An 18,486-nucleotide genomic window follows, 5' to 3' on the forward strand; every position below is an offset into this window, starting at 1 on the left:
GACCGCGATCCAGGTGAGAGAGCACATGCGGTCTTGACCCACGGGAGAGGCAACGGATGTGTTTGAGAGAGACTGAAAGGGCAGGATGGGCCCAGCCTGAAAGAATTGATATTGGCCTTAAGAAATAGCCGGGCTTTTGGCTCGGACCCTTTGGTTGGACAGCAGTATCATTTTCCCAAACACAGGAGATGGTGAAGTTCAGTTTTAGACGAGATTGATGTCTAATGGGTTTTGTTAGATGATGCATGGGCCCGAAACTTTTGGGGAAAATCTACCACTCAGCTTATTTGGATACTTGGGGGCCATGAATTTACTGTGCAGCCTTCTCTTACACTGGTAAATTATAGGGACTTTCTTGTTTTGTGCTTAAACCTGGGGAACTTCATCAAGGCGGACTAAGTAACTTTTTACCTTCTCTTCCAGTTCGATGATTCTGTCTTAATTCTATCAATATTTTGAGAGCTTTTCCTTTTCTCTTCCCTCCCCCTGGCCTATTTTAAAAATGTTCATTTACCCTCTTATTTTCTCACTTGGAAAAGAGAGTGTGTTAAACTATTCTGTTCCTCCAGGCCTACCTAAAATAGTATAATTCTAAAAATCTAAAGTTTGGTTTCAGATTCTGCCTGGATAACTTGGCAGTATAGCAGAAGAAATTTTTATTTGAAGTCAGAGTAGTTTTTGGGACTCGGTGTCAGTGGTGGGTGTGGTTCTGACATACGCTGTTTTATATGACGAGAACCCTGTGTTTTTAAGAACCGTAACGTCCCCCTCCGATGACTCTCTCAGCCATATTTTCAGTGGCCTTTGTGGTTTGGACTCACATTCATCTTTAACCTGTTAACTTTGGTCTTCATCTCTGGTCACCTTACCAAAGATGACTTTGTGACAGGTGCCGCTACATCCTTGCATGGAACTTTCCCCAGCCCTTCTTCCTGCGGGGGAGACCTTCCTTAGGAAGGTATCTATCAATTCAGGTGTTTTTTCATAACTTTGGAAATTGTATTTCCACAGCAGTTGGGTTCTTAACAGTCTGATCGAAGATGTAAGGAGGAATAATCTCCAAAATACAAACTGCGTTTGACACAGTTTGTCATGATTAATAATAGAACATTTAAAGGCCTTAATTAGAGACTATTTTGACTTCCCTATTGTTGAATCCTATTTTTCTAAAGAGGATGTTTTCATAATGGAGTGAATTGAAGCATGTCTTGATATAGTATGGATTAGGTTAAATTTAAGGATTTATTACCAGTTGAGATTTTTATCTCTCTTGGGTTTTTAACAAGGTTATTGTTCGCTAGCACTATCCTAGGAATAGAAATGGTAGGTTTTAACTTGTTGCCCTAAGTTATTATATGAAAAGTCCATCTAGAGGTGATTTGTTTGTTCTGCTCAAACTATTTTTGGATTGCCGCGACGCTTGTGCCTACTTGAAGATACACTTAAAAATATTGAGGTCATTTCATTTAAAAAGCAGCTCATATTTGAGTATTGAGAGAGATTGCTGTGACTGTCTAAACTAAGTTCACGATCGAACTGTGTAGCCTGATGGTTAGAAGGTAGAAAAGGTGTCTGGGTGGTAGTTTCCTTTCTAATAGGCCAGATGGCTAAATGAATTAGGCTCTGGGTAGAGGAGAGCTTACCTAGACGCTGCAGCCAGCCGCGGCTGCCTCTCTCTGCCGACCGTGGTAACGGGCGTTCTGAACATTACCACTTAAAACTAACTTTTCTCTTTAAGGGCTCCTGAAATTGTGCCAGCTGACTCCAAGTCCACCCTGACCCCACAGCATAAAGCATGCTGTGATGTCACAGCTACCATAGAACTCCAGGGTAGTGTTGAGCTGGCCCACGTGGGCTCAGGTAAGTCCTGGCTTCTTTTTTACCATTTGGCATTCTTTTCAAAGTTAGTTACCATCACGATTTTATGTCACAAAAGAAAATAAGGCGAAACTTTGAAAACTGTGCCATATATGGGGGAAAAAAATAAGTCTGTTTTCTAAACATCTATAAGCCAGCTCCATAGTCTGACCAACGGAGTTCCATAGTAGCTGTGAAGTCCCCAGTAAATTGTGACCTGTGGCTTCAAAATATGTTAAATTCTACTCCTGGCCCAGCAAGTAAGGCAATATGTATGAGCCTTTTTTTTTTTTTTTAAACAAGTCTGTAGTTTCTACTATAGTAGCTTACATTTACTCATAGATCTTCATGTTTTTAAAAGTATATTAACACTTCACCTATAATTACGTACCACTACTTAGCTAGTTGTGTATTTCATTTGATCAGTTTTGAATGTATGATGATAATGCAGGTTAGTTTTATAAAGCTGATCTTCTCAGAGTGCCTTTGGCTGTCTTTTTGTTTGCTCTCATAGCATAGATGAGGAATGGATAGATTGTGTAATACACATTTGTTGAGAGAAAGATGCTTCTAAGAGGCATGGTGAGGTGTCAGCAGCCTAGAGAGCGTGCGTCCATCACCGCTTTCTCTTCTGTCGGAACTCCGCTCGTTCCTTCTGGTCGGTCGCATTGAGTGAGTTTTTACCACTTACACTGATTTGCTGTCATTTGCTGCCTTCCAACTCCTCTACCTACTTTCTTTTTATCCCCTAATATTAAAAGGCGGTAAAAATGCAACGTTATATGAAGAACTCAGAGATATTTTCTAAGTTGTTTTGCATATAATCTGGCGCTTTTTTTTCCCCTCCTAATCAGAAAACATGTGGTGGTTAAAACTTTAAATTATCTGCATATAAGCCAAATCCTTTTAAATACCGTGTACAATGAAAACCAGTCTATCAAGAAGCTGTCTAAACTTCAGTCAGTAGCTCTCTTTGAACAGTGTGTAGTAAAGATACACCAGGAATTTGGACAGTTTGTTGTTATTCTCAAGAAATATAATTTGTAATAAATTTACTCATCTTTGTAGCTAAAAACTCAACAGTGACTGAAACTGTGAGCTCTTAATTATGGCTTATGAAAGAATGAAATTATATATTCCCAAAACAGATGGTAAAATTATTTTCTTTTAAATATTACTTTGTGTCTGTACTTAAATTTGTGTTTTCCATGTTCTGGAAAGGTGAGAGAGTTCCACCTGTGAAGACTGGGAGACCAGAGTCTGTTCCTCCGCCACCCTCGTCTGCTGCATTTTCTGCACAGTCACTCCATGCTGGGGAGTGGGCCGCGCTGCAGTGCAGAGCTTGGGGTTGGGGGAGCAATTAATTGTTTTTGGCAGATAGGATTAGGCCACGTACAAATCCTGTATGTGTGTTATGTGCATGTGTGTACCTGCTTTATTGAGATATAATTCACATACCGTGCAGTTCGCCATATGACGTTCTGCTTACATTTTTAAAAAACCCTTTCTTTAAAAGCAGACTGGATGACATTGTAAATCGTAACTCCTAAGCTCAGCTTGCTCACTTTGTTGTGTATCTGGTCTGTCATCGTCCCCCCTGCACCCCCCTCCAGTTCCTAGTTACAGAAATTCCTCAGAAACAGAGAGGAAATGAATTTCCTTCAGCAAGAATTTCTAAGAAGAGATTCCTCCAAACATCAGCTAAATGGTTAGCTAAAAATAGTGAAGACGGGGATTTAGACCATCTCCCGTTACTCCAGTCAAAAGAATGAAAATAGTTGGTGTTTAACTTTGCATTACCTCATCTTTGTCTTTGGAAAATAAATATATGTGCGTGTGCGTGATACACGCACACATACACAAGCTCCGTGCAGGTCTCTCTTTCTTTTCAGGTAACTTGAGATATTTTTGGTCCTTGGGTTATTTTTGGACGTGCATAGAACATTTCTTAAGTCATCCAAAGAAATTTATGTATGTGTACATTTAGGTTATAGCTAAAAGCCGTTGGGACCGGTGGTCCTGATGCCCCCGAACAGTTAGAGCTTTGACGGGGCTGAAGTGGAGCAGCTGCCTTCGTGAGGAAGTCCCGCATACACACGAGGAAATCGAGTAGGGCACGTCCAGTTCCAAAAAAATAAAAAAACAATAAATTATTCACAAAGTTATGAGCGCTACCAGATTCTCATGTGTTCCATTGAAACCAGCTAAGCAGAAATTTTAGCGATCTTTCGTACTCGACTCTCTAACCATAGTCATTTCGTCTCGAGCACGTCGAGCGCGGTTGCTAAGTCTTGCCCTCTGGAGGAGGTTCACCCTCCTCGTCGCGTGCCAGCCGCTTGTGGTTCTAGCCCTGGAGCCTGGCTTCTCCAGGACGCTCTGCCTCACAAGGGTGTTTGGAAGCCCTTTTGTAATTGGAGGTGGGGTTCCAGCTGGTCTTGGGTGTTTAGGGTGAAGAACATGTTAAACTTACACTGCTGTGAAAATAAAAATGCCTTTGAGAAGGCATTCTCATTCGATACCATGGATTCTTAACCTGAAACATGTATGTGGCTGGGGCAGGGGTCATGTTTTGGGGGAGAGAATCTAGGATTCCCAGAAAGGGTCTTTGACCCCAGAGTACGAAAACTTTCGAAGCTGGCCTTTTGTGGCTCACAAATGGGATGAAGGGACCGCTTCGAGTTTAGGAATCGCATCTTTGCTGTCTTCGTGTTTCTCATGTCACCTAACATGGTCCTCTCAGCGAATGTGGAAATTTGAATTATCATTTCAAAGCTGTGTTGTTTTTAATAACGGGGGTGAGGGCGGGGTGGGGGAGTCTCTTGCATTGTACCAATCTCTCATACTCTAAGGCATAGTTCTTATTTAATTCCTATTTCAAGATAGCAATGAAAAATGCTTTAAAAAAGACACTAGGAATACTTTCAGTGTTAGCATTTTTCCCAACAAACATTTCCTGATGTAACTTAGGAAACACTTAAGATTATTTGGTCCTACGGTCTTGTTTTGTTTTATTTTGTTTTGTTTTTTAAATACAGGCACATTCGAAGCTAAGCAACACCTTCAGTATTTGCCAAGGCTGTTTATTATCTATAGATGTACTGTACTGCTTAGTAAATGGCATCACTGTCTTAACCTGACATTCATTTGTGTTAAGATTAGTGGGAATGGAAAGTTCTTTATGGATTTGGAAAAGACGATACTTGTTTCATCTGTCTACCCCCAACTGGTTATAATGTTTTATTTTAGCATATTGTTGTTCAAAATCATCTGAGTTTGACTGCGTTAGTAATTCTTAATGGGTGTAATGAAGACTTGGCTCTGAGAGATTGTGAAATCAGAAAACTTGCGTTTACTTATGATGAAACTAGTTTTAATTGCTCTGAATTGTCTTAAAGCTGAGCGGGAGTGTGGAAGGCCAGCGTTTGTTGTTCTGATTTGGCTTTAAACATGCCGTGTAAAGGACAAGGGTGCCGGTGCCTGCGGGGAGCAGCACACCCCTGTCTCCTCGGCCTCTGCAGCAGCAGGCCAGGCAGGGCTTAGTGTCTGCTGTGACGTCTGGTGTCTCTGACCAGGTTACTGATCTCCGATCCTGGTAACCTATCCTAATAGCTCTCGTGAGCCCCACCAGAGCATGGAGCCAGCACGATGTGAAGGTAAGTGCCCGACGAGGCTGTCTGTTCTGGAAAGAAAGTTAAGGGAGGGAGAGACACTAATTTCTCTTATATTCTCTAGGACATTTAAATGATACCTAGGATCCGGGAAGCACAGAGAAATGCTTGGAGTTTAGAGTGAATGCTAGAGGGTTACTCTTTTTGAAGAACAATAAAATTAATCTCTTCTCTGTCTCGATGCCTGTTTTAGGGGTGGTGGAAGGGGATTTAGCTGCTATAGAAGCATACAAGTCATCGGGAGGGGACATCGCACGCCAGCTCACGGCAGACGAAGTGCGCCTGCTGAACCGCCCGTCCGCCTTCGACGTGGGCTACACTCTGGTGCATCTGGCCATTCGCTTCCAGCGGCAGGACATGCTGGCCATTCTGCTCACGGAGGTGGGTGTGCCGCGGGCCCAGCCTTCCTCACAAAGGAAGTGTGTTCTCTTATTTTCATTTCTCCAAACAGCTTTGAAATGTTTGAGATGCTTCTGTCCCCTGTCAAAAACTATTTTAAACTTAAGAGACTTCAACAGTATATAATCCTTAAGGGTATGTGCTTTTCAAACAGGACATTCTGCCACAATATTTGAATCATATTTGCTTAAAAAAGCTGGGATGTGTCTGTCATTTCTTCATTCTTTCATTCATTCCATTAACAAATACTTGTTGAGTACCTATGATGTGCCAGGCACTGGGCTAAAAAGGGACACGTCTGTGAAGACATTTGCTCCTCCGGCGAGTCCCCAGAGAAGCGGAGAGATGCACAGGAAGTCTTGTGCGGTGTGTGCTCTCTAGGTGTGCGTGCCGGGACCTGTGGGAGCACTGGAGAGTTTTGAGATTCCTTACCTTCTTACCTAGATAGAGCAAGCAACATTTTAGCTAAAATCTGAAGGTGGAGTAGGAGTTAGCCTCACGAAGTGGGTGAGGCGAGGGGGTAGCTGAGGAAAGCATGGATTCATTGGCCAGGGTGGTGGTCTTTGTGGTGAACTCCGGAACTTGCAGGTGACCCAGCATGGCCGTGATGGTGATCGAGAACAGAGAGAGGAAGCGGGGGACGGATGTGAAGGATCTTCTAGGCCAAGGATTTTGAAGATCCTCTGGGTGTAGTAGAAAGGCTTTGAAAAGTGTCGGGTACAGGAACGGGGGAGTGACAGGACCTGATCGCGTTTTGGCTGCTGCTGGTCGGAGAGGGGCAGGCCTGCTTAGGAGGGTTGCTGCAGTGATGTTGGCAGGGGCTCTGCCCCAACAGTAGTCAGTGGCGATGGAAGGGCAAGGAAGCGGGCTGGTCGGGGCGGTTCTGTAGCTTAGGTCGTCAGGATTAAGTGGGTAGATGGGGGAGTAAGGAGATAGGGAGCAAAGCGGGTTCTGAGGTTTCTGGCTTAGATAACTAGGCAGACGTTACAAATGATAGAGGTCGCAAATGAATCGTTCAGGATGCGACTGTATTATATTGATAATTTTTTTAAATGATCAGAAATAAGGTGAAAGGGAAGAGAGTCAGCTCAGTTGTGGATTCGGATTTTGTCATTGTGCATCTTCTGTGTATGGTTGTGCATGTTTGTTCGAATGTGCGAACATTTGGGAACCGTCACACACAAAGCACTGTGGGGATTAAGAAAGTGCAGCTGGGGTGGCTGGTCATCGTGTTCCGTTTCGGGAGGTCCCAGTGGGGCCAGGGGCACCTGACACTCGGAAGGGGGGCCCTGGGAGGCAGCCGTGATGAAGACGGAGGGCACGCTCCCTGAGTGAGCCCAGGGGGAAGGGGCTACTTGAGAGGCAGCAGTGTGACTAGAGGACCGTGAGTTCTGGAACGGGGCGGCACAGTCCGAGGTCATTTCTGCAGTGTCTGAGGTCTGGCTACACCTGTGTTGTGACGCCCACTTGTGGGGGGCAGGCTTGTGGGGTTATGGTTGGTGGTAGCAGGGAGATAGGGTAGAGGAGGCAGCTGTGAACTAAGGCTCAAGTCTTTGGGGGAATTGTAGGGTCCCCTGAGGCTGGCAGGGGACTGTGAAAAGGTTCCAGAGGGGCTGACATAAGTCACCAGCCATCTGAGAGCAATCTGGGGACAAGCAATGGGAAGACAATAGAAGCCCCAGTGTTATTATTTATTATTTATTGATGTGCAGAAAATCACCTCAAAACTCGGCAGCGTAAGACAACAGATCATTGTCGTCTTACAGTTTCTGAGGGTGAGGCATCTGGGAGCAGCTTGGCTGAGTGCTTTTGGCTCAAGGGCCCTGGAGGTTGCAGTCAAACTGTTGGCCATGGTCGCAGTTGTCAAAAGGCTCGACTGGGGCTGGAGAATCTGGTTCCAAGTGCACTCAGGTGGCTGTTGGCAGGAGGCCTCACATCCTCGTCATGTGCCCCTCCATGGGGCTGCCCTTGAAGTGGGAGCTCCCTCCAGGAGGGAGAGGAAGATGCGAGACAGTGATTCAGATGGGAATGGCAGTTACGTGTAACCCATTTCAGGAAGGGACATCTATCACTTTTGCCACATTCTGTGGGATGCTCTGTGGGATGCTCTGTGGGATGCGTAGACCAACCCCGGTGCAGCGTGGGAGAGCTGGAAGAGCGGGGGTAAAGAACAAAGTGGGAATGGAATTTAGTGTCAGCGAAGCGAAGGCACCACACAGGACAGACCTGAAGGGGCCAACAGGGAGGCTGGACGGGGGAGGGGGACCAAGGGCTGCCCGTGTCTCCAGAGAGAGCAAGAGCCGAGGACGCTAGGGCGAGGTCAGGAGAGCGCTGGGTTTCGGGGGTATGAGTCCACGGCGGGGGTTTTCGTGGACCCTGGGTTTTAGGTCATGGACCCTGTTGGTACTCTGGTGGCATCTGTGGACTCCTTTTCAAAATATTGTTTTTAAATGCATGAAATAAAAATAAATAGAATTGCTAAGGAAATCGGTTAGAGTCGATCCTTAATGTGGAGGTTTGGGGCACTGACATAGTTGAAAATCCAAGTATAACTGTTGACTCCCCAAAAACTTAACCACCAGTACCTTTGCAGATAACATAAGCAGTCAATTAACACATGTTTTGTCTATTATAAACTGTATTCTTATAATAAAGTAAGCTGGAGAAAAAATTGTTAAGAAAATTAAAAGGAAGGGAGAATATACTTATAGTATTTATTGAAAAAAATCTGCACATAAGTGGACCCATGAGTTCAAACCCATGTCAAGGGTCAACTGTATATCGAAATGTAGTTATCAAAATGTTAAATTTGTGCTGTGTAAGAAAACGCATTTTAAATATAGGCACAATGTTAGTGAAAATGAAGGATTTAAATTAAAATGAAATTGCTATTCAAGTATATGGGCCCTAAGTTAAGAGCTGCCAAGGAGAATCATTCGGTCAAAGAGGCCAGAAGGCGAGGGGCAGGCCTCGGGGACAGTCACGCTTCCAGGCGTGGTGGAAGGAGGGCGGTGTGGAGGTCCTTGACCAGCGTAAGGTTTCTGCTGGAGTGTTTGCAATACTCAGGTTTCAGTCCAAGTTTTTTTTGGAAAAATCTTCCCAGGTTTTTGGAAAGGGGCTGAGGGTCAGCCATTGGAATAAGCTAATTTTGAATTTAGTTTTGGGATCCATTTTAACACTGGTGAGAAATAGTTCTATTCTGAAATATTTACTGTTTGGTTTTCTGTAATTTGAGAGTTGCTTCAAGAGTGGGTTCACAGAGATTGGCTGTGAGAATTTCTTTGTTGCTGGTCATCCTGGCCAGTGGAGCTGGGTTCACAGAGATTGGCTGTGAGAATTTCTTTGTTGCTGGTCATCCTGGCCAGTGGAGCTGGGTAGACAGCGTTTTCACGTGGGGGTTTTCAGAATAGCACGCCTGATGGTTGCGTTGGGGACGCAGGGCTTTTGAAACTGTTTCCTTACCATCGTGGCAATGACACTTAAGTTGTCCACACGTACTATGCGGATGACGTTATCCATAAAACTTATTCTGAGTAGCTCGTTGGAAGATCTGCTCCAAACCCCAGCTGTGACCGTTAGGTTAGTGGCTGCAGGCGAGTGACAGCCGAGAACAGAGCTCAGTAACTCAGGACTGACACCAGATTCATTTTCTCTCTAGCAGAGAGTTAACTTTGATTTCAGAATTCTTAGCTCTTACATGTAGGAATGTAACCTACATGTAGAATAATGCCTTTGCGTCATTCCTTGCTGTTCATCGTTTAAAAGGGACTGTCCTAGCCGTGGCCCGCCCGTCGCCTGCCTCTGGGCTCTCGGTGGCGGTGCCCCTCCGCCGGCACGTCCGCTCCGCTCCGTTCCCCACGCCACTCCGCGAGGGGAGGGGTCGTCGTCTGTTCTGGACTTCTCTGAAATTCAGAGCTCTTAAAAATGGGAGGGATTTGAGGTCCGTGGGAACTGACCCTTTAAAAACATCGTGTTTTCTTTACTCCAGGTAAGGATACTTAAAAATACTCTTAGCAGAGCTGGAGAATAATCTTTGTTTCTGGCTCCTTCTCCGGGAGCTGGAATTCCGTTTTTAAAGACTGTTTGTTATTGGGGCAGGAGGGTTGGTCTTATTTAGGTTGGTTTCTGTCTTCCCCCTCCAGTGATGACTGTGTGTGAACAACACCATTTTATATAAAGTTCTATGTGCATCTTTGTATATTGCCTTGGATAAATTCCTAAGTAGAAGAATTACTGAGTCAGAGGGTAAAGCATTTTTATGGCTCTTTTCCTGGAAAGTCCTACTGATACATACTTCCAATGGCAGGGAAATAATACCCAATATCTCATGTGATTTTAAAATGAAACCAAACCAAACCAAACCCACCACTTTGACTTACTGGGAAATTTTGGTAATTTCTTTAAAATACTGCTGTTTTCCGCTTCCATTGATGATAAATGAGATGCAGAGGAAAGTTTCTTTTGTGTTTAAGGTGTCTCAACAAGCAGCGAAGTGTATTCCAGCAATGGTGTGTCCTGAACTCACCGAGCAGATCCGGCGAGAGGTGGCGGCCTCTCTGCATCAGAGGAAGGGGGACTTCGCCTGCTATTTTCTGACTGACCTTGTAACATTCACCTTGCCGGCAGGTAACTCCCCATTTCAGTGTGAAGAGGAATTTCCACTTCATCATAATTATTTTCATGTCTGAGTGATCATGTTTCTGTTAGAAAGCAGATAACCGTTATGTTAATTCATATTTTTTTGTTACTTGACTACCTTATTTATACTGGAAGTGACCAGTGTTAAGAGCTACTTGTAAACTGATGTTAGGTCTGGGAGGAAGATGGCAGCTGATAGTAACTGACTTCTTTGTGGGCCTCAGGTAATGTTTTTTTGTTGGCGACATTGGTTAATAAAATTACGTGGTTTCAAGTGTACAGTTCAGTAATATGTCATGTATATTGCATTGTGCGCTCACCACCCAAAGTGTAATTTCCTTCTGTTACCATCTGTTTTAGCCCCTTATCTACCTCCCCCTGCCCCTCTCAGATGTTTTTAAACATCTGTTTTACCCATTTATTTTTCTCTTTGGTTTTATTTTGAAATATTATCAGGCTGCTTTTCTTTTCTTTTCATGCCCGTTATTTTGAAATCAGGTAGCTGTCGGTTACCAGGCATTAGGAGGTAGTATTAGAACATGGGCTTTTGGTGGGAAGAATCAAGTTATTTGAATCAAAGAAACTGGCCTTCTTTTGAAAGTATCATTGACGTTATTTACTCATTACATTAATTTTTACGATATTTGTGAAGCAGCTTTTCATTTTTCAATTCAGGGATAATCGGAAATGTCTTTTAGGATGGTTTTATCAGTTGGCATTGGATAAATGCACCAAATGTCAAAAGTTTCTAAAATAAGGCTTCCATCTTGCTCTGAGTGTTCTGAGCTTTTATATTCAGATATGAACAGGAGCATTTACATATGGTAGGAAATAATATATAAAGCCTTCTAAAAGCTTTATATATTTAAGCTTTACCCTAAGTGGTGACTAGATTTTTATTTTTAATCAAAAATAGCTTAAAACATAATGTAAAAACTTTTAAGGCCAATGGTTTTTACTCCGCGAACCGAATAGAGGATAGAGAATGTGAGGAAGATGACAGAAACAGAGCCTGTGTGCCACAGCTTGCGGTTCACTCATTTTTATAAGAAGATTCCAAAGTCTGAAAACCACAGGCCTGAGCAGAGGTTGAGGCTCTGGGGAGAACAGACAAAAAATTGCATGAATATCAGGTCATCTTGTTCTTTTTCCCTTTTATTTGATCTTTATTGAGGTCTAATTAATATGAAAGTTTTCAGACATATAAAGTATATGTCATGGCCATTTGATACGAGTTATAAGAAGATCTTTTAAGTCTTTTTTCCTTTGTAGATATCGAAGACCTGCCTCCAACAGTCCAAGAAAAGTTATTCGATGAGGTGCTCGATAGGGATGTTCAGAAAGGTGAGCGGGGAGCTGAGTGTCATTGACCTTCACCGATTTCAGTGCACCTGTTGCTTTGCTTTGTAAGGGTTGGAGTAGTTTAGTGTATGGTCAACTCGTTCTATTTTTATTTTAAATTAAAAATGTAAAGTCCTTTGAACAGTGCTGTATTATGCTGTTAATTATATTTTGGTAAAACTGGGGAAAAACGCTTGTTCACAGCTCCGAACTGTGATAGATTGCACAAATGAAGGTATAAACGTTTTTTTAGGTTTTCTGCTTTCAGACTGAGTACATTTTCATATTAAAAGTTTTTTGAAAATAAATGGTAAAGAATTTAAAAGTTGAGTAAATTATCCTAGTGCCACAAGCAGTTTGGACTATTCAAAAGGTTAATATTTCAAATGACACAGTTTTTTAGGTGTTTACTAGTAAATTGGACATAAACCTGTTAACATCTAGAGAATAGGTTCTTACTTCCACAGTCGTCCATAGTTGTATAGGTGTGAAAGTGAACATACTATTTAAATCCCTCACGTAGAGTTAGAAGAGGAATCTCCGATTATAAACTGGTCCTTGGAGTTGGCTACCCGCTTGGACAGTCGGCTCTATGCGCTTTGGAACCGGACCGCAGGAGACTGCCTACTCGATTCAGTGCTGCAGGCCACCTGGGGCATCTATGACAAGGACTCGGTGCTTCGGAAGGCCCTGCACGACAGCCTGCATGACTGTTCGCACTGGTGAGCGGTGCCCTCCCCTGGTGCAGTCCCTAGCGGCCTTGCCGCGTCCCGCCTGATAGTGGCGAGACACTTGGTCACCCTTTCGGTGGACGCTAAGGAAAAAATAGCTTTGGTTTTGAACGTTGAGACACTTCGAACATCTCGATGGTTTATATGCTCCTTTACTGCACTTTAAAATAGAAACATTTGCAGTCGTAGTGGCCTTAAATATGAAGGTCTTTGCTCATACTTTGAGTAGTTATAATTTCATATTTTTGTTCAGCTTTTAAGAGGTTATGTTAACATTGTATTACGAGTTTTTTTTTCCGAGGCAGGTAGTCTTAAGACTACATGTTTTTATTTTGCACATTTTTCAAACCCACAGAAAAGTAAAAATGTCAGTACAGCAGAGACCCCCAAATCTCCTTCATCTGACTGACCAGTCGTTAACATTTCCCACGTGCTCCATCTCCGCATCAACGTTCTTCTGTGCCAGGTAGTTTCAGACCGCGTGCTGCTTTGCCTTTTACTATTTCAGTGTGCACCTTTCAAGAGCAAGGCTATTCTCCTGCCCAGCCACATCCGCTTTTCCACTTCTAAGGAAATCAGCGTTGACTCAGTTATGTAGCATACGGCCCTGTCACATTTTCCAGTGGTCTCAGAAATGCCCTTTCTGTGCACATGTGTGCACACAACCACACCTATTATGTATCTTTTATTCAGCATCCAATTGAGTGTAGGACTAGTCTTGAACTGCAAACTCACCGTTGAGGTATCTGTCACTGGAGGTGAAGACTGTGCCTTAGTGAAGACTGTGCTCTGTGAATCCGTAGTTTGGTCCTTACGTTTGTTTGACTTACGGTATTTTCTTGGTTTCAGACATACATTGTCATTTAGTTATCTTACAAATGAGAAAATTGAGGTTGAATTAAATTGTCCATCGTTGAACTTAATAGGTAGCAGAAGTCCTTTAAAAATGTACTATTTTCTCTATATCAGTATCAAAATATATTTTTTTGTTCTTACACCGAATTGAATGCTTACCACAATGATGATGGCCTACTCCAAATTACTTTACTGTCCTAGTGTCCTTTTAAAAATTTTGAGCACTTGTTGTGGATTTTGTTGTCAGTATTTAAAGGTTGCATGAAGTCTTTTAGACTATAAACTCCACGGGAGATTTCGTTGTGTTTCGTGTGGAAGGTATAGTGCCTACAATACCCTGACAGATAGTTTGTACATAGTAAATACTTCTTGAACGAGAGTATGCTCTAGAATTTGAAAATAAGAGCAATATAATTGCTTTCTTGAGAGCTTAATTATAGAGCAAAGCATAATGTAATAGAGTTAAAATTGGTGGGCACCTGAAAAAAAAAAAAAAACCTCCCTGGTTGGCAAGCCTAGATGGGACCTGATTGGATGCATAACAGCTGAAGAAAGAACCTGCCTTTCAGAACAGGTAGTTTAGTCCCACAGCCTCGGCTCCGGGAACAGGGCTTTGTGCCTTTTATAGTGGAGGTGGCTGCTGCGGCATGGTCTGGCAGCGTGAGCGAGGTCATTCCTTTTGTGAGGTGGGTTCATCAGGTGGATAGGGAATCCTGATGCTTAAATGTTCAGTCCCTCTAACCTCTCTTGATCAGATTGCATGCTCACCAGGCAACATCCCCATGACGATGTGTCCGTCTAGACGGGCCTGCCTACGCTGAGGATGACAGCGGTTCACTTCCTGTGGCAGGGTGTCTGGGCATTGTGGTTTTACAGGTCTGCCTTGTAGGTTTAGTTGATGTGACTCTGCCCCAGAAAGACAGGCCTAGTCTCTGGGTGTGGAGGAGGCCTAGCTTCTCGTCCTGAAAGCCAGATCTGGACCTTGGTAAATCTGCCACAATCACAAGTCCCTTAGAAAAGGCAGCCCCACTTACATGCGAATGATAACTATAATGTAAAAATAAAAAAAATAATAAAATAAAATAATAATAATAATAATAATAAGAAGAAAAGGCAGCCCGAGAGTGTTTTCTCTGGTGATGGTGTCCTGACCTTGTGGGGCTGAAAGAGCACTGTAAATTTTTGCAGGTGATACCTATTTTTCCTAATTGCAAAGGCTTTTTAAAAAGGACATTGGTGGCTAATAATAATAGTTTGGGGACTTATGTTGCTTGTTTCTCAAAGCTGGCAGTAGGTGATTTCTGGATTGGATTTGCCACTAGTGATTGTATTGGACTGGAATTCTGAGGTGGTTTGGAGTCGTTTGTTAGTCCCAAAAGTCTAGTATAGAGGTAGGGAGAAAAAATACCGTAATCTGAGGTCGTAAGAGGTCTGGATGGGGAGTCGCCACAGAACGAGAGGAACTGTGTGGGGCGCACATGTGCAGCCCCTGGCAGGAGTGGCCTGAGCAGTTCCTTTGGTATCAGAGGCCTCGACTCTGACAGGCTGCTTCAGGAGTGCGGACCTGGAGCTGGCATGTGGGCAGGCTTCCCCAACAGTGCGCCTGGGCTCCACCCCCTGCATCCCTGCCTCTGGGATCTTCGCCTGATGCATTAGTTGTGGCATAGGAAGCTGCGTGAATCGCAGTGATCACACAGACATCCTTGCATTTTTGTGGGAGTGGGCAGGGAGGAAGTGCTGTGGCCATCGGTTCAGGGCATCAGTGACATGGGCCAAAAATATTAGCCTGAAATCATTGACTACTGGAAAGTGGCATGAGGGGCCCTGCCCTCGGCTGGGAGAGGGTGAGCCGGCACGTCTCTTATGTGTCACGTCCTCCTTAAGCAGTTCTTTGCCAAGGTGCCCTTTGCACAGAATCCAGATGAGCTGGGATGAGATGTTTTCTTAGAAAATATCTAAATGAGAACTGAGAAAGTAATTTTCTTTAACCCCTCCCCCTATTCCAGATAGGCTGTTTTTATGTGGCGATTCTATGCGAGACCTGTGGTTAAGCTGACTCAAGTTCTCAAGGCTGAATGTTGTACCTGCCTTGAATTGAGATGTTAATCCAGTTTCTCAGACAAAAATGGGAGTAATTAATGTAAATAGGGAAAAGAATCAGTAATTCAGAAGATCTTTTTAGAAATATTATTTTGTAGAACTATCTGTAGCTTAGCATTATGTTTATATATAAATTTTTAAAAACTTTATTTTTTTAGAACAGTTTTTGTTCACGGCAAAATTGAGAGGAAGGTCCAGGTATTTGCCATATTCTCCTCGCCGCCCACACGTATATAAACCCCCATTATGAACCTACTTTGGTACGTCGTCATCACCCCAGGTTCATAGTTGACATTGGGGCTCATCTCAGTGCCCGTTCGTGGGTGTGGACAGGTGTGTAACGACGTGTACCTGCCGCCATGGCATCACTCTGGCTGTCAGCTGTCGTGGCGTCCTGTGTTCTTCCTGTTCATCTTTCCCCTCCTCCTGAACCCTGGCGACCACTGGCACAGATTTGCCTTTCCTGTATGTCATGTTGTTGGAAATGTAAAGTACACAGCCGTTTCGGATGGGCTTCTTTCACTTAGTAGTATGCCCTCAGGGTTCCTCCATGTTTTTTTCATGGCACGACAGCTCACCCTTTGCAGTGCTGAATAATATTCCACTGTGTGGATGCAGCACAGTCTGTCCACACACTCACCTACTGAAGGGCATCTGCGTTGCTTCCAGGCTTGGGCAGTTACGGGGGAAGCCGCTGGAATGACGTCGGCGTGCAGGTTTTGTGTGGACATGTTTTCAGTTCCTTCGGATAAATATCAAGGCGCATGGTTGCTGGGGTTTGTGGCTAGAGTCTGTCTGCTTTTGTAAGAACCGCCAGGGCCTTCCTAAGAGGCTGCAGCACTGGCATTCCCAGCGGCAGGGAGGGAGGGAGGGCTCCTGTGGCTCCACGTTCCTGTCGGCGTTTGGTGCCGCGTTTGGTGCCGCGTTTGGTGCTCTCAGCGTTAACGTTCAGTGTGGCGACTGCCGCCGTGGGATCGATACCTGCTGTGTTAGTTGCTGCTCTTCTGTTTGTTGCCCTTGTTCTTCTTGTCTCTCTTTTTCTGCCTTTTGTGTTTTTGAGTATTTTATATAGGATTCCATTTTCTCTTAGCATATCAGTTATACTTTTTTTACTTTAATTAGTGGTTGCCCTAGAATTTGTAATACATATTTACAATTAATCCGAATCCACTTTCAGATAACACTATGCCACTTCATGCATTGCTCGATTACCTTATAATAACAAAATAATCATACTTCTTTCTTCCAGCATCTATTTTTGCTGTCATTTATCTCACTTATACGTGAGCATACATAAGCATATACATATATTTGATATATACATAAGCATACATAATCAAACGTTGTTATTATTTCGAACAGATTATCTGCTAGATTTGAACAGATTATCATTTAAGAATAAGAAAAATAAAAGTTTCTATTTTATCTTCACTTATTTTTCTTTGATGCTCTTTATGTCGATCAAAATTTCTGATCTATATTTATATTTTCTCTTCTAAAGCACTTTTAGCATATCTGCAAGGCAGGTCTGATGGCAACAAATTTTCTCAATTTTTGTCTGAGAAAGTCTTTTATTTCTCCTTTACTTTTGAAGGATAATTTCACAGGGTACAGAATTCTAGGTTGCTATTTTTTCTTCCAAACTTTTAAAATGTTTCACTCCATTCTCTTCTTGCTGGCATGGTTTCTGAGAAGGAATCAGATGTAATTCTTATCTTCGTTCCTCTTTAGGCAAGGTCTTTTTTTTACTCTGGCTCTTTTCAGGGGTTTTTCACTTTTAATTTTCTGTAGTTGGAATATGATTTGTCTGAGTCTAGTTTTTCTGGCATTTGCCCTCAGTGTTTTCCGAGCGTCCTGGACCTGTGGTGCTGGGTCTGCTATTAACTTGGGGGTGTTCTCAGTTACTGTTGTCTCCAGTGTGTCACTTTCTCTCTTCTCCCTCCGTTATTTCCCTTATGTCGTATGTTCCACCTTGGGCAGTTGTCCCATCCATGGTTTTTGAAATTCTCTTCTGGTTTTGTCCATCTGTGTTGTTCTCTTTCAGTTTTGGAAGTTTCTATTGTCATAGAAACTTGACAATAGGGTTTTTTCTTTTTATCTTTTTTTCCTGAATGTCAAGAAGAGACTGGACTGACATATTTTAAAAGTTAGGAGAAAAATACACCAACCTAGAATAGCCATAGAAACTTGAGGGGTTCTTTTCTCAACTACGTTCAATCCACTAACAAGCCTATCTAAGACATTCTTCATTTCTGTTCATGTTTTTGATCTCTGGCATTTTTTTTTTTTTGGTTTTTCTTAAGATTTTCCTCTCTGTTTACACTGCTCATGCTGTCTGCGTTACCCATCAGCACCCTTAGCGTATTAATCACAGTCGTTTTAGACTTAAAAATTTAAAGTATTACTCCTGTGTTTTTGTCTAAGAATTTTATGGTTTTAGCTTTTACATTTAAGGTCTATGATCCATTTTGAGCTAATTTTTTAAAGGTGTTAGGTAATAAAGATCTAATAAAATCATCAGTTTTGCATGTAGATCTCTAATTGTCCAGACACAGTACCATTTATTGAAGAGACTGTTCTTTGCCCCCACTCAATTGCCTTGGCAGTTGTGTTGGAAATTATTTGACCATAAAAGTAAAGTTTTATTTCTGGGCTCTGTTTCTTCCTGTGTCTGTCCTTATGCCAACATTAGACTGGTAGATTAGACTGGAAGATTAGTAGCTTTGTGGTCAGTTTCAAGAGGATGTAAGTCTTCCAACCTTTTGTCTACTCTGAATCCTTTGGATTTCCATATAGATATTAGGATCTAGCTTATCAATTTCTGAAAAAAAGTCCCATGAGATTTTGACAGATTGCATTGACTCTAGGTTAATTTGAGAAGTATTACCTACCAGGTT

General features: G+C 42.9%; 1 protein-coding gene across 1 annotated transcript in view; it reads left to right on the forward strand.

Moving 5' to 3' along the window:
• Window positions 1–18,486, forward strand: part of ZRANB1 (zinc finger RANBP2-type containing 1) — a 37,600-nt gene that overhangs the window by 12,393 nt on the left and 6,721 nt on the right. The window contains exons 2-6 of the mRNA XM_023533767.1: window positions 1,739–1,860; window positions 5,719–5,906; window positions 10,397–10,550; window positions 11,835–11,906; window positions 12,427–12,625. Of these exons, the coding sequence (XP_023389535.1) occupies window positions 5,883–5,906; window positions 10,397–10,550; window positions 11,835–11,906; window positions 12,427–12,625 (449 nt within the window). The 5' untranslated portion in view covers window positions 1,739–1,860; window positions 5,719–5,882. The remainder of the gene's footprint in view (window positions 1–1,738; window positions 1,861–5,718; window positions 5,907–10,396; window positions 10,551–11,834; window positions 11,907–12,426; window positions 12,626–18,486) is intronic.

This window comes from Pteropus vampyrus, unplaced genomic scaffold, assembly GCF_000151845.1.
Source record: "Pteropus vampyrus isolate Shadow unplaced genomic scaffold, Pvam_2.0 Scaffold111, whole genome shotgun sequence".
In the NCBI taxonomy this organism is placed as follows: Eukaryota; Metazoa; Chordata; class Mammalia; order Chiroptera; family Pteropodidae; genus Pteropus; species Pteropus vampyrus.